This window comes from Pelecanus crispus, chromosome 15 (assembly GCF_030463565.1).
Source record: "Pelecanus crispus isolate bPelCri1 chromosome 15, bPelCri1.pri, whole genome shotgun sequence".
Lineage (NCBI taxonomy): Eukaryota > Metazoa > Chordata > Aves > Pelecaniformes > Pelecanidae > Pelecanus > Pelecanus crispus.
The window spans coordinates 7,255,615-7,271,435 of record NC_134657.1 but is presented as its reverse complement, the minus strand read 5'-3'; the positions used below and the strand labels follow the sequence as shown (position 1 = coordinate 7,271,435).

Genomic DNA, 15,821 nt, shown 5'->3' with positions numbered 1-15,821 from the left:
CCCAAGGGAGGAAGGAGAAGCAGAGCTGGCCGCACCCCGATGAACTCAAACTCACTAACTGGTCAGAACTGTATTGAGTTCTAGCAGAAGGTAGCACCTCCTGATATGTACCTGTCAGATCTTAGCACGAGACAAAAAAAACCTTTTTTCCCTGTGAGATCCCGCTGCTGCCTCCTTTTGGAGACGCTCTCCAACTTAAAACTTCCTCCAGCAGCAATCCTGTTTGCTCTCGAACTGATCAGTCACGGTATCACAAATAGCTATCCCTACGTATCTGTATGACCACTACTATTGGAAGTGGCAGGGTCACAACAGTAGTTTTAGCCCTCCAGGACAACTTACTCCATTAAAGCTGGACAACACAACTCACACGTTACAAGCCTAAACTCAGAGAAGGGAAACTGAGATTCAGTGCCTGGTGGCACATAGAACAGACTGATTATTGCACTGGTACCCTCAGGATTTAAATCAACTAGTTTTGACTCCCAAACAACTGTTTTAATCTTTTAAGGAAGGAAATCAAAACTCTGACCTACTTCATGTTCCCTGTTACTGCTAGAACATCCAGAAAGGGTTTGACTTCCAGGGTGTATAGATTCTGACCTAGTTTTCAGTCTGAGCAAAAATAACAACCAAAACCCCACATAAGTCAAATTCTATTTCAGAATCTTTTTGTTTTTTTTTTAATTGACACAGCAGTCTGAAAAGAAATCATCTCCAGCCCCACCCCACAGCAGCTGCATTAGACTCTTACACATATGTCAAAGAAGGTGAAGGCTGTCAAGGGACAGTAACTCACAGATGTTAAACATGCAACTTAGCTAGCTTGAGAAAGAGATTTCTTTTGTGTTCTGGCCTCTCACTGCAGAGGAATCTAGCTGCTACTTTAAGAGGCCAATGGAGGAACTGGATTTGTAAGTGAATATTAGCACAACTGACAGTTTTACGATCTCAGGTTTGGGATGCATGATCTGACTTGTTACTGGATGGCTGTCCACAGGCTGTGTGGTAAAAGCAGTGAAATCAGTATTTGCTTTTCTTTCATGCACCCACTGTGAAACCTTTGCTTTCAGGGAAAGACTCAACCAACTCTGCAAACTGCTAAAACACATTTTTGCAAATTGCGGGGGGGGGGGGGGGGGGGGGGGGGGGGGGCGAGAAATTTCCCTTACAGATTTCTGGGGACAGTCATGCATTTCTAATGGCCGCCACGCTCTATATCAAGCCCAAGCAGCACAACAGTCATTTCACACTGCCTTAGGCTGAGCTCACCCACTCCAAGACATCACAGGAGGATCTCATGGAGGAACAGCAACAGCTAAGCTAACATGGACAGTCAGGAGACACAGGATCGAAGGGGAAAAGCGGTGTGGCCCTATGCTGTTCCCAAAACTGTCTGAGGGCTGTCAAAGGAACTGCAAACATCCAGGAAAAAAAGGTCAGTTAAAACAACAAAATAAACAGCCACTAACAGGAACTATGTGCCTCTAGAATAAGGCTGTCACAGTGCCTTCCTGCCCGAGCTCAGATTCCAAGGATTTTACTTCCTCTTCCCCTTCACCCTCTGATGGCTCCCCTGGTGCTTGTTCGGAGGTGAAAGAATGCAGCTGGCTCCCAGACAGCTGCCGCAGCTTCTGCTCCAGTCACTGACCAAGCTGAAAGCCCGCAGATAAAAGGTCCCACTGTATTTAAATAAATGCAAAGCATCACTGACATACAACTCCAGAAACGCTGCAGGAAAACACTGCAAAATCCAATCCTGAGGCCATGAGACCTCCAGGCACCAAAGACTTCTTTGGCATAGGCCTACAGAAGGTACGTAGGTGGGATCCCAGTCACAGCGTACCTTGTTACAGCAGCAAATGTCAAGTCACCGCTATCTCCCATCCCTGACTATCAGCATAGGTTGGAATTTGTTCCCTGGAGATAACATGCCCTCTAGACATGAGATCGCAGAACTCTGGAGGCAGAGTCCCTCCACCTAATACCATTCCTTGCACCAACACAGCACATGGTCTAGGGAATGGCCACCGGACCAGAAGCTGACCCCTTCAGTCCATCTCCAATTCACACTGAGTCAGTATAAGGTCTGGAGCAAGTCGGGTCAGGGACTGCGAAACAGCACAGCACTTGCATTACTCCAGGTAAACTAGTGCTGGAACCTAGTTAACAGCTAGGTTAGCTAATTAACCTGTGTTTCACTCAATGTTAATGCAGATGTAGAGTTCCTGCAACCTAGCTAGGCTCTGCCCAGCACTACAGGTGTCGTTGGCATGTCCAGGGCATGCTGGAATGTCTCACCCCTTAGTCACATCTGTGGGTTAGCTGCCTACCTCTACTGCCAACCAGAGGCAGGCAATCTGCTTTGTCGCTTCTAAAAACAGTGGCGGACACCTTGGAGAGTCTGATCCTGGGGGCCTAGTTTCCAGAGGTACTGAACACCCCGCAGCGTAGTCAAAGCTAAAGAAGACTCTGCCAACTGGGATTGCTTTCCTCAGGCTCCTTCCTTTGCTTAAGGTTTGAATGTTTGCAATATACTTTGAAAAAGTCAAACCAGGTGACTGAATTGCAGATCAACACCTTCTGCAGAGCATGCCACAGCTTTAATCAACTCACACTAGCTCACTCTTTGCTTTATACAGCATGTGGAACATGCATGAAAGACCTCCTGGGAAAAAAGTAACACCATCATTCATCTCTCCCTCCCTCAGACCCCAAACTATTTCAGCACCTGCACATTTAGAGCTGGACTCATTCCCCAAGCCCTGGAGAACTAGAATCCTCCCTTGCAAAACCAAGGACAGATGCAAGTATGATGTCGGTCCTCAAATCCCAGGCCTTGCTATGTCAGCATTTGGGTCAGGCCCTGTTTCACAAAGAGGAGATTAGAAAATAAAGCAGACTGGGTGAAGCGGGAAGTGGGAGCGTACTTCATAGTAACGTTGCTATTCTTACAACAATCCCTTCACTGGGGCAGGGAGGGATGTGCATTTTTGTCCTGGGTTCTTGCTCTGGCATGTGGAATTTGCCTCCATAATCCTCCTTTGTGTTCATGCCACCAGACATCAGAAAGGCTGCAGTAATGCAAAACAGAGCAACCTGGGCCTCTGAGTAACTACCGGTTGGCATCTCGCATCAAAGTTCTTTTGCTCACCTAAACACCTCCTATAATTTACCCATCTTCTTGCACAACACTCTGAAGTGCTTTGACAAACTCTTCAGCAGGGTACTGCACAGAGATTCAAGATATTGTGCCAAATGCTGTATAGACAAAGACAGTCTGTGTCTTGAAGAATTTTTAGTGTATGCAAATAACACAAGAAAGAACAGAGTGCAGCAAAGCAGCTGCGGGCAAATGGCACGTTGATTATATGACATAGGACGGATTTGGCTTTTAGTCTAAAAACCCCAATGTTGCATTAAATTTACACTTTAACCATAAAAATGCACCCCTGTCTGGGGAAGAACACAGAAGCTGTTTGACAGCTGACAGAGAAACTGCATAACAGCTTGTGGAGAAAAGCAAAGAACATGAAATTCAATCCACCTTTTCAAAAATTCACAGGGTGTAGTAATTACTTATGTAATGGATGCTAACTCCTAACAGAAACTGTTGGTTTAGTGATCATTTTTTTCTGTCTTCGGGGGTGGGCATTTAGACCTAGGTCTCATGCAGAATAAGCTCACTCTGAAGTTTTGGAAGAAGTAATAACTCTAAAAAGAAGAAAGCAAATAGAAAGAAGAAATGGCTGTTCTGCTCCCTGTAGATTGCTGTATCAAGTTCCTCACTACATCCGTATGCAACTCTCCCTAGTCATTAACAGTTGGGTATAGTATGAAAAAGACTTTATCCCATTGAGTAAAACATCAAGTCTTGCTACAAAAATATTAAACTGGAGCTTTTGATGTAACTTCTATAAACCATGTCAAGTGGTAGCCTTGGTCTAGCAGGGAAGAAGAGAGGCTGATCACATAGTAAGGGGCAAGTAGACTATGCCAACAGTAACAGCAATTTTGTTTACTTGTTCTTTATCTTTTTGCACAGATACAGGTGAGAGGCAATACTGCAGCCAAGTTTTTGCTAAGTGCTAATTCAATAAATAAAGAAAATTAGGGAGTTTGGGGAATAAAGCAGCACTGAAAATTAATATACTAATGTTCTGGCTCATGTGTGAAACTAGAGTCCTCCCAGTGTATTCAATACTTATATGGTGACTCGAATCTCTCTCTCACAACAACTCTTGTTTTAGTGGTACTAGCATAGATGATCTCCTAACAACGACAGTGGAAAAAGACTGATCTTTAATGTGCCAGGGGTCTGGTAGTAGTAGAAATACACAGGTGCACGGGAGTGGTTTGCCAACACATGTAATAGGGGAAAATACACCTTGTGGGTGAAGATGGGAGCTCATTGCTGCATTTCCTCCTTTCTACAACAAGGGCAAAATAAAAGACTGACTTGCCACCAACTCACCGGATGGGCTCAGGCTTCAGGTGGTAATTAAGACCGTAGATGAGCTGTTTCTCATTAAACACTGGCTTCCCTGGTGCCCTCTGGACATCAAGGTGAGCAGAGTTGCAGAGTGCATGGACGCCAGCATCTGTTCGGCTGGAGATGCAGAACTTGATGGGAACAACGGGTTTTAGGTTCTGCGCTGCCTTCTGAAAGCCAACACAAGATGGTTCATGAATAGTGGACTCACTTCAAGCTAGCAAGGAAAAGCAGCCCCCTCCTTGCTAACCATGTGTCTCCTTATTGCTCACATAGAGAAGTAATTGGGAGTTTTACCATGGGCTACAAAGAAGGGGATGGAGAGGAGCCCATTTGGGGGACTTCTCACTTTGTGTCCTGAAATCACCTCAAACAGAACATCCAAAATGCCATGCGAGCTTCCTTACACGTACAAAATAAAGTAAAAAATATTCATCTCCCTATCCTTTGCTTGATATTACTGGGTGAGTGGGAAAGAGGACAGAGAATTACACATTTAAACAGACACCACCCCTGCAGTTTACTGCTAAGAACTGGACTCAAGAGTGCTTCAGCAGCTCTTAAAGAGCTGCAGAACCCAAGCCTTAAAGAGATGGAAACAGCATGCAGGGATGCCTGAATGACATCAGCCAAGACACCTGAAGGAGCTCAGGCTGCATCCTTTGCTTCCAGTGCAGGCTAGAACGTAAAATACTGTGGCTTACTGCTGCAGGCAGTTCTTTTCCGTCCACAATGGGAGCAGGGCTACAGGGGGCAACGCGCTTCCATTAATTGTTGAGAGCAGAGGAGGAGCCCGGGGACCAGATGAGTAGTAGCACAGCACTGATGTAATGCATTTATTAGTCCCACTGAGAAATATAAACAGATCTAAGAAACAAGACACAGCTCTCATAAAACACACCAGTAGTTGAAGAGCTGACACTGAGCTACCCCAGCAGGTACAACCAACCACCGGACAAACACACACCACCAGCAGTCACAAGATGGAATTTCCTTGTATTTGTTGCTTCCACAGTTGCATTAATGCAGGACTTGGCTAATCCTCGAGAGTCGTGTTTTCTTCAGGAGCTAGAGTTGCCTTAATATTAAGGCAATGTCTCACTCACACTAAGACCTCTGCCGTAGCAAGGCTACAGCAGAAAATGACAGACATTATTTACACCATCACAGAGTTCAAGCTTATTGCAGCCAAAAGGCCCTAAAATTACACTGCAGCCGAGATGTACTTTAAAAATTAGTTAGCAAACAGTATTGCAACAAGCTGGAACTTACTATTCTTAATGCAAGGGGAAGGATATTGAGATCCTCTAGGTTCTGCATATGGATTTTGGCATGGATTTGCTGGAGAAGCCACCTGTGGCTAGGATTGTTGCTTCCCTTTCCCAGCTGTTCCTCTCCACACAGCTGGCTTTTATCCCCACCCTGTTTCTGCCTTTCCTTTCTGCCCACTAACAAAGGGCTGGAAAAACAACCGGGTGAATTGCTACAGGTTCCTGCTGGGAAAGTAAATAAAACCCCGCTAAATGAGTCATTAATATAGTGTCTTTTAATCAAGATGCACACACAAAAGAGAGAGAGCAAGAGAGATGCTAACACGGTTAATTAGATGCTATATATTTAAGGGTCTGTCTAGACTGGCCTAAGTTTAGTAAAGCCAGGGTGGGTTTTGGCAAGGGACAAACACTGGCAGGTCAGAAACCTTGGTATTCCAGTAACTTACTAATGCAATGTTAAAACCACAGTAGGTCTTACCTACAGTGAGGTTTTAAAGTAGGTTGCTGGAGCACTGCAAAACACAACTTTTTTCTTTGCGAGGACAGACCCTTAGATAGAAAACCCAATGTAATTTGTTAGAGTGAATGAGTGAAGTGTATCTGAGAGACTGAAAAACAACCAAAAAAAGCAGAAAACCAGATGAATGACAAGAAATTTCCTTCTCTTTCCCATCTCCGCTCCCGAGTAGTGAGCCCAGCAGTGGTCTTTATTAGATTTTAATTTGGTACCAAGAGTCAATAAAGTTTGAACTGCTGACTCACAAATGCCTTCCAGACTCCTACTATTTGAGCAGACAGGATTCTGGGCTCTCAGAAACATACCATTAAAATGCAGAAGGAGGCAAGGAAAAATGTAACTGAGCTGCAGGGGAAGGCCTGGGAAACAGAACAAAAATGACCCTAGCCTTTTCCCCTTCCTAATCCTTCTATTTGGAGTTCACATGTGGTTACAATTAACAATGAAAATCTTTATTTATCACCCTTAAGCAGAGAGAAGCAGACAGAAATTAAATAGTTTTCTGCAGCAGACCTTGGCTTGTGCCTCAGCAATTTGTCTTAAAGCAGAAGCTGCATTTTAAGAGCAAAGTTTCTGCAAAGATATGTTTGGGTTTTGCAGGCTCCTCCCTTCCTCCACCCTCTTCTCCCCCTCCTTTCTCATCAGGCAAAAACCAGCCAGTGGGACACAGTTGAGCGGGGGTAGAGGGAGAGAGAGAACAGGAGAGAATGTGGAAAACATCCTCCTTTCTTGTTACGGGCTCAGGGAAGTTTGGATGCGGCACTCCTTTGGATCCCACACTGCATCGGAACAAAGCTGGATAATAGCAACAGCGTTTGGATCTCTTCTCCTCTGCCAGCAGCAGCTGAGCCCTGCTGGAGAGCAGACTGGAGAGGAAGAGAGGACTGCAGGCTCCAAGGCAAATCTGGTTGTTCACCCCACTCAGGTCAGCCAATGAATCCACAAAGGTGCAGGACTGAATGACAGGTTCAACAAATGGTATTTTCACAGCTGCCCTTCTCCAGCACAATTTTCTCCCAGGCACATCTCTTCTGGAGAGATGACTGAAGGATATATGTGCTGGGCATCCAAGGAGGAATGGGACCACCATCAGCAACAAATCCCAGTTTGTGAAAGCTGAAAGTTTTGTTTGTGGATTCTTCCTCCAGCCTAATAGGCATGCAGCTGATAATGTACTATCAACTGCTGCCTCCAGTTTCAATTTTAATATTTCATTTATATCCCATCCTAATTAATCTCCTTAAAGAGAGAATTTCTGAACTGCTGAACTTCTTTGCAGGCAATTCAGAAGTGACCCCTTCACCTATGCAAATGTCTCATATCTGTACCATCCAGATGTCCTTTGAGCCTACAGACAGCTGATGGTTTCTTCCTCTGGTTCTTGTATACTTCAATCCATTAATATCACCCACACTGAATTTCAAAAAAGACGCATTATTTACATTTAGTAATTGCTTGGATAGCAACCAGTTTTTCCTACCCTTTCAGAAAAAACAAGCCCCTAAAACAAGCAGGCCTTTCATCTGAGGAACTCAAAAGACTTTATTGCTATTAATTGAGATTGCTACCCTGTTGGGTATCATCTATGGATTCCTACGGGGGAAACTGAGGCAGAAGTTAAGCACTTTACCCACGGGCACCCAGCTAAAAAGCAATAGAGGAGACACAGGAGTAAAGGAGCTGGGATGTCCTCCCATGTGCTCAGAGTTCACGGTCTCTGATCCCTTCTTCAAGCCACAGAGCATGCAAGCATCATTCTTTTTAGTAGGTGTTACAAACACCAAAATCTTGGCTTGGCACCTGCTGAAGGCCTTTCATTGAGCCAGATCTCATCCATTTTCATTTAGTCTTTCCTTCCAGAGTCATAGTCTTTCTGACAACCATATTCCTGGAGCAGCAACAAGCATCCCAGGGTGTCAGTTTATACCTCTAACACCCTGCATACCAGTGATGCAGGGGAAAGCAGTACTTGCATTTAGTAGGTCTGTTCTGCTAACAGGTTTCATTCGCTAAGCACTTCCATGTTTTGAATCGTGCTGAAATTTCCACTGTTGTGTGCCAGAATGATATGGATCCACATTCCAGATTATTACTCAAAGCTCTGTTCTCTTCTCACTCTATACAAACACTGGAGAGGCGAGATAAAGAACAGGCCCATTAACGTATACCACCTATGGCGGGGAAGCAAAAGTTCATCCACTTCTCTCCCTGAAGTCTAAGTAAAAAATCCTCAAGATACTCAGCCATCTACTTCTACAGAGCATCTGAGAACCACAAAAGGAAGCTGTGAAATCCATTGTAGATGGGTGTGTACATGAGAAACTGTGCATTAGGAATGTTTTGGAAAAATAAATGTCTATTTCTCTTCCACAGCAGCTGGATTGCTTACTGGTTTCATCATGCGCAGTGCACATGCTGCACAGACACAAGGGATTGCACTGCATTGCCGAGGATGCTGCACAATTCATAAGTTTCTGTGTTCTGGTAAATAGCAATGTGCAAGCTTCCGGTTGCAAGTCATCACAGCCTCACTGATTCAATGGGTGCTATGTCAACTGAAACTAATTAAAAATCTAACTCATTTTTAGTGGAATAGATAAAAGTCAAAGTGAAAGCCAGGGAGAAAAAGCTGCGAAAGTGGCTTCTGCTCGAAGAAAGGGTTTCTAAAGCAATCTCCTATGCCAGTGACATTATTATCCAAATAGGGGTTGAAGATGACAGTTCTCTGGGTCCATTTTCCTCTCTTCTTTTTTTTTTTTTTTTTTTGGGGGGGGGGGGGGGGGGGGCAGGCAGTTGTACCAAAGCTGCCTTGCATAGTAAGGAGTTCGTGTATGTTCTCTTTCTCTCCTCTTCTACTCCCCCTTTTCCTTCCATGAAGAATAATATCTGGCCTTAGCGCAAGGCTGCTGGCCAAAGCAGAGCTTCGTGTGGGGAAGATTAGTTTTGGGCAGCATTCACCAGCACAATGGGAAACAGCACACTCAGGAGATAGTTCAAACCAAACATGAAAGGGAACTTAATTCTGTAGATCCTAGCAGGCCTCCCATATGGTGCCTGTTAGCACAAGCAACAGCTGCTCACTTTAGCAAAAGGTGCTACACGGGAGATCTTCCTTTACAGTAGGGACATTTGTAAGAATTCAGACTAGAGCACGAAGTCCTGCGTCTTGTAAGTTTGCACAAGGAACTGAAGGGAGCCAAATCACAGGATTCAAGCCTCCCGATCTCGGGAAGCAAGGTCTGGAATTTTGGTTTGGACCCATCACTAGCAAGCTGGGCTTCCAAGTGCTTCAAGAGAAATATGTTGTCTCCAAGAAAGAAAGTGTTGTCTGCAAAGCTTACCCCCCTCAAAGATATTTTAAAAGCTCCTTCAACTATCTACATCTGTCCCTGGACTAAAACAAGTCTCCATTTCCTGCAGACAGTCCCAGGGCTCTGTTACACAGCAGTCCTGAAGACTACAAAAGCTCCTGTGTCCTGTATGATACAGTGCTTTATGGTGACAAAGGTTTATAGACAGGCCTTCTGCTCAGCTCCAGTCCAGCAATTTTACCTGACCACACAGAGGGCTGCAGAACACACTCACGCACCAGTCCATTACACTTTTAATGGCATGGCTGTTGAAACGCAAGGTCTACACCTCACAGGTTATTTGCTTGCCTGTAACTGCAAACAAATGGCTGAACCATATTTAGAATCCAATAAGGATCTCATTACAGATTTAATTTTGCCCTTCCCTTCAGTTACCTTCCTGGCTTTGGAAAGTTGTGAAGTTCAAGGCTGAGCAGAAATGGAGGAAGATAAATTCCTACAGGCCCCAGAAGTTTTCTATTAAAGTTGCTTTAAGACTTCCCCATGTGGTTCTAATAGACACAGCCCTGCTCAGCAGTGCCCAGCATCAATACCACCACATGAAAGCAAAGCACATATCCCAGAACTGGCCTGCAAAGTGCTGATACTGTGAAAAGACAACACCAAATAAGTTTATCTTTTTCTCTTTTTTTTCTTTCTTCTTTTCTCCTTTAATCACCCATCCTACCCATTCAGCTATTAAAACAAAGTTACTCAGATAATGCAAAACAACTGCTGGACTCACCCAAAGTCCGGCGCCTGGGGCTGAGACACTGGATGGTTCAGAGGATTAGATAAATGAGATAGAAAGTCCTTTGGGGCTCTTCTTTCAAGATCTGCACAATATTTATACACTTTCTCCACAATGGTCTCAGGCAAGAAGCCATACAAATACACCCTGAGAACTCTTACTCAAACCGTAATTCATCACACTTTCCTTCTGCAGTCTGCTTAGCGAGAGCATGCAAGAACTATCACCCTCCCACGGCACAGCGTGGAGATGTCTTGGCCATGGTCACAGAGTGGCTGGGTGGGACAGCAAGTCTGCTCCCAGACCAGCTCTTCAACAGCTCTGCTCCTTCACAGCGCCGGGATTGTAGCTAACACAGGCAGCGCACAGACTACCACAAACAAGCACGCTGGGCACACCACCTTCAAACTGCTCCAGTTTGTGATCTCAGGTTATGACAGTGTGACCGAAAATGAGAACTAAGTAACAAAAAGGCGTGATCTGACCTAAAGCAATCAGTTTCAACCTCTCCAACAATCTCTTACCTTCTAAATGGGCACAAGCTTCACTTCAAACTACATGATGCTTCTGAGACAAGAGAGAAAAACAACACAGCTTCCTTTTGATTCCTGCCCTGCAGAGGAACCTGGGATTCGCCAGCACTGCTCAAATAAATGCAGCTCAACAGCAGCTTGTAATTAAAGTACAACGGGGTTACACAAACATCCGGGTGTGCTGAGCATTCACACTATGCAAGCGACCCACTTTCTATGCACTGGCATAACAGTGGGTCTTTTGCACGCCTGTTGCACACTCACTCCAAGCCCAAACAGCACTTTGGTCCTGAAAGCCATTCTTACCTTCTGGGAAATCCCTGGGAGCAGCGCAGGAACAACAGTGATGACAGGATCATACCTTTTTTCCGCGGCACATTAGAAAAACTCCAAAAGAATGGAAACTAAGCATTTTTTTTTTCTTTGGAACAATGGATATCCTGCTGTGTCTGAAAACATCTATCAGAGACATCCTCTCCCAGGAGGATGCAGCATCTAGTTTCTAAATCTATAAAATACTTAGACACAAACTAGGAGCAGAACAGCTAAGCCTGCTCAGAACTGAGGCAGTTCTAAGAATGAGTGGAGGCAAAGCCACAACTGCTAATGAAGCTCATGTGCTTAATGACCTTCAGGTGGGCCAGCACCTGAGCAGGGGCTCTCAGAATCATAGTTCTGGACTCTGATACCTCAATTTGGAGTCTTATTGAAGGGTTCACATCTTTTTCAGGATCAGGATCTTAATGTCTTTGACTTCACCCTGACCTATTTCTCCTACCTGTATACTGACATAATTTCTAAAGCACTTTGGTTGTTTTGAATGTTATAGTGTTTAGCACTATGCAAGCGTCTTTTATTGAGTGTCAATTTAAAAATAATACTCATCCCTGATAATATCTGTAGCTCAACAATGTGACCCTAGAAGTTTCATTTTAACGACAATAAGATTAGCAAGGACCTACCTCCAAATAATTCTGGACTCCAACCATTGACTGATCATTCGAAGTCTCCATAACCCCACTGCAGAGCAAAACAAATAGAATAGTTATTGATATGTGTCAAGACTCTGGGTCTTGACACAGAGTCCACCAACAGATCCAAAAGTTAATGGGGGACAGTCATCAAACCGCTATTGAGTACCCTGGATCTTTTTACAGAACTTGCAGGGACCAAACACTTTGATGAAGGGACAGGAAAACAGAGGCAGTGGTTATTTGCAAGAAAGGAGGCTGGAAATAAAAATCACCCTTCAAATGTTACTCTCTGGACCAGCCTTCAGATGGAGGCTGATGTGTTGGGAAGATAAGGCAGACAAATTACACTAGAAAAGAGTTTGCAGATAAAACTATTTCAGTGCCAGGAGCTGGTTGCCAGTTGCAGGTCCCTTTCTTGCAGGCCCTGCAGATGTCATAAAGGGGCTAGAAGGCCACGAAGACGGTTTGTGAGGAGCTTCTTTCTCTACGACAGAAGTCACAGCCATTCACAAAAGCTGCTGAAGTGCAGAGATACATCCTGAGGCTAAACCCAACCTACCTGTAACTACTCAGAGTAATTTAGGTCAGTACCCACAGTGACACAGACCGTGCACTGCAAAGGAATTGTGGGTTTTGGCATATGATGGTATTACTCTGTAAAATCCTCATAAAGATAGGCACAATTCCATGGGGTGGAAGTTCTCCCCCACCCTTTTTTCAAATGTAAACAAGCACAGCTACACATGTGGGATATTTAAGGCCCGGGGAAACCCGGCCTCGGCTATCCTGCGGGACTCCCAGCCCACAGATCACTTCACCTGCATCTCTCGAGCAACGCAGGTGTCTGAACCCCTGAGAACAAGCCACACCACCGGGTGCCCAACAACCCCCCCGCTGCAGCAAATGCAGCGACTTACCCCCCCCCCCCCCCCCCGCCTGAGATCACAAGTTTGCCGCCTTCTCTGTCCTTTGACGCCGTTTTCTCTTTGCCCATTTTACGCATTTCCTGCCCAAACCGGCCCCTTCCTCGCACTTACACGCAACAGCAGCGAGTCCAGCTCCCTGCCCGCTCTCACCTCCTCAGCAAGGGATTTATCCCTCACCAGAACCACTGCGCTCACCCATCCTTTTCCCAGCAGCCTCCGTGTAGGTCTCCCATCACCACCATGGCGAACCCCACCACCGTGGCGAACCCCCCCACTGTGGCGAACCCCCCCCACTGTGGCGAACCCCCCACGAACCCCCCCACCGTGGCTAACCTCACCACCATGGCGAACCCCCCCACCATGGCGAACCCCCCTACCCGTGGCGAACCCCCCCATGAACCTCACCACCATGGCGAACCCGCCCACCGTGGCGAACCCCCCCACCTGTGGCGAACCCCCCCACCGTGGCGAACCCCCCCACCGTGGCGAACACCCCCACCTGTGGCGAACACCCCCACCTGTGGCGAACCTCCCCACCGTGGTGAATCCCCCCACCGTGGCGAACCCCCCCACCTGTGGCGAACCTCACCACCACGGCAAACCCGCCCACCATGGCGAACCCCCCCACCGTGGCTAACCTCACCACCATGGCAAATCCCCCCACCTGTGGTGAACCCCCCCACCGTGGCAAACCTCACCACCGTGGCTAACCTCACCACCATGGCGAACCCCCCCACCATGGTGAACCTCACCACCATGGCGAACCTCACCACCATGGCGAATCCCCCCCCGGTGGTGAACCCCCCCACCGTGGCTAACCTCACCACCGTGGCTAACCTCACCACCGTGGCGAACCTCCCCACCGTGGCGAACCCCCCCACCGTGGCAAACCCCCCCACCTGTGGCGAACCTCACCACCATGGCGAACGCCCCCACCGTGGCGAACCTCACCACCGTGGCGAATCCCCCCACCGTGGCGAACCCCCCACCATGGCGAACCCCCCCACCATGGCGAACCCCCCCACCGTGGTGAACCTCACCACTGTGGCGAACCCCCCACCATGGCGAACCCCCCCCACTATGGCGAACCCCCCCACCATGGCGAACCCCCCCACCGTGGCTAACCCCCCCACCGTGGCTAACCCCCCCACCATGGCGAACCCCTCAGGGCCGGGCCAGGCGCTCCTGTGCTTCCACCGCCCGTGGCAGGCGAGGCAGCTGAGGCACCTACCTATATTTAGTGCCAAAGTACTGAAAGAACACTAGGTACCGGCTTGGGGGAGGGGCCATCTTTGCTGCCTACAGCCCTACGGCCGAGGCTGCGGGCCCGGCGGGCGGCCCCGGGCTCCCCAGGCGCTGCTGGCGGCGGGGGCACCGGCGAGGCCCCGGGGCAGAGCTGCGGCCTCCCCGCCCCCCCCGCGCGGCTCGGGCCCGGGCCGCCCCGCTTCCCTCAGCCGCCTCCCCGGCCCCGCCCGCTTCCGCCGCGCCCAGGGCCGGCCCCGCGGTGGCTGTGGCGAGCGTGGCGAGGCGCGGTGCCGGTGCGGGTCCCGGTGCCGGTCCCGGTGCCGGTGCCGGCGGGGCCTCGGGGCAGGCGGGCTGGCCCGGCAGCAGCCCGGGCCGCGGGGGGAGGCGGCGGCGTTTTGGCCGGGGAGAGCGGCCCCGGGGCTCCGCGCCTCCGCTCTCCGGTCCCGGGGACACCGCACCCCGGTCTCGGCCGATTGCCTTGGGCCTGGAGGGAAACCGAGTGGCTGGCTGGAGGTGAGCCAGCGAGCTGCCAGACCCCCTCCCGTCCATCTTCCCGGCTGCTCTTCAGCTGCCCGGCGAAAAGGAGCTGGGGGTGCTGGTCAACAGCGGCTGAACGTGAGCCAGCAGTGTGCCCAGGTGGCCAAGAAGGCCAACAGTATCCTGGCTTGTGTCAGGAATGCTGTGGCCAGCAGGAGCAGGGAGGTGATTGTGCCCCTGTACTCGGCGCTGGTGAGGCCGCACCTGGAATGCTGTGTCCAGTTTTGGGCCCCTCAACACAGGAAAGACATTGGGGTGCTGGGGCATGTCCAGAGAAGGGCAGCGGAGCTGGGGCAGGGTCTGGAGCACAGGGCTGGTGGGGAGCGGCTGGGGGAGCTGGGGGTGTTCAGCCTGGAGAAGAGGAGGCTGAGGGGAGACCTCATCGCTCTCTACAACTGCCTGAAAGGAGGGGGCAGGGAGGGGGTGTTGGTCTCTTCTCCCAAGTAGCTAGCGATAGGACGAGAGGAAATGGGCTCAAGCTGCACCAGGGGAGGTTTAGGTTGGAAATTAGGAAAAATTTCTTTATGGAAAGGGTGGTCAAGAATTGGAACAGGCTGTCCAGTGAGGTGGTGGAGTCCCCATCCCTGGAAGTGTTCAAAAAACGGGCAGAGGTGGCACTTTGGGACATGGTTTAGTCTAGTCTACCCTTGACTGGTTTAGTGTGGACTTGGTAGTGTAGGTTAATGGTTGGACTGGATGATCTTAAAGGGCTTTTCCAACCTTAACGATTCTATGATTCTATGAAGTTTTACTGCATGCAACCGGCTTTTGGCAAGTGGCTTTGCCTTACTGTTTGCCATCAGAAACCACCTGAGCTGGACTTGTTTGGATTTTTGTCACTTTCTAATGGGAACCGATCCCGTGGGCTATGCCTAGCACGGTTCAGGGGGCTGCAGTTGCCTCCTGAGTCAGATAAGCACATTAAAAACTTGACGTGCCAGAGCAGGAATGTAACTTCCACAGAAAAAATGGTTTACAGGGCCAGAAATTTACAGGGCGAAGACCAGAGCGCGGCACTTACAGTGGTGGGTGGCCCTGCACACTCCGCTTTCCTGTGTTAGGGTTACTTGTGAGTTTGGGGTCGTTGACTCGCAGGCTCCGACATTGCCAACCTGCAGCGAGCCTACCCGTGAAACTGCTCCCGACTCTGCCAAGGGCCGTGTCAAAAGTCCTCGCAAAAACCGGCACAGGCATTTCGGGCAAGCCTGCGTTCATCTATTTC

At 48.5% G+C, this 15,821-nt stretch overlaps 1 protein-coding gene across 1 annotated transcript in view; it reads right to left on the bottom strand.

The window, feature by feature from the left end:
- Positions 1-14,107, bottom strand: part of PUSL1 (pseudouridine synthase like 1) — a 29,366-nt gene extending 15,259 nt beyond the window's left edge. Inside the window, exons 1-3 of the mRNA XM_075721680.1 lie at positions 14,049-14,107; positions 11,880-11,937; positions 4,475-4,662 (exon numbers count right to left, since the gene is read on the bottom strand). Of these exons, the coding sequence (XP_075577795.1) occupies positions 4,475-4,662; positions 11,880-11,937; positions 14,049-14,107 (305 nt within the window). The remainder of the gene's footprint in view (positions 1-4,474; positions 4,663-11,879; positions 11,938-14,048) is intronic.
- Between the last annotated feature and the right edge of the window lie 1,714 nt (positions 14,108-15,821).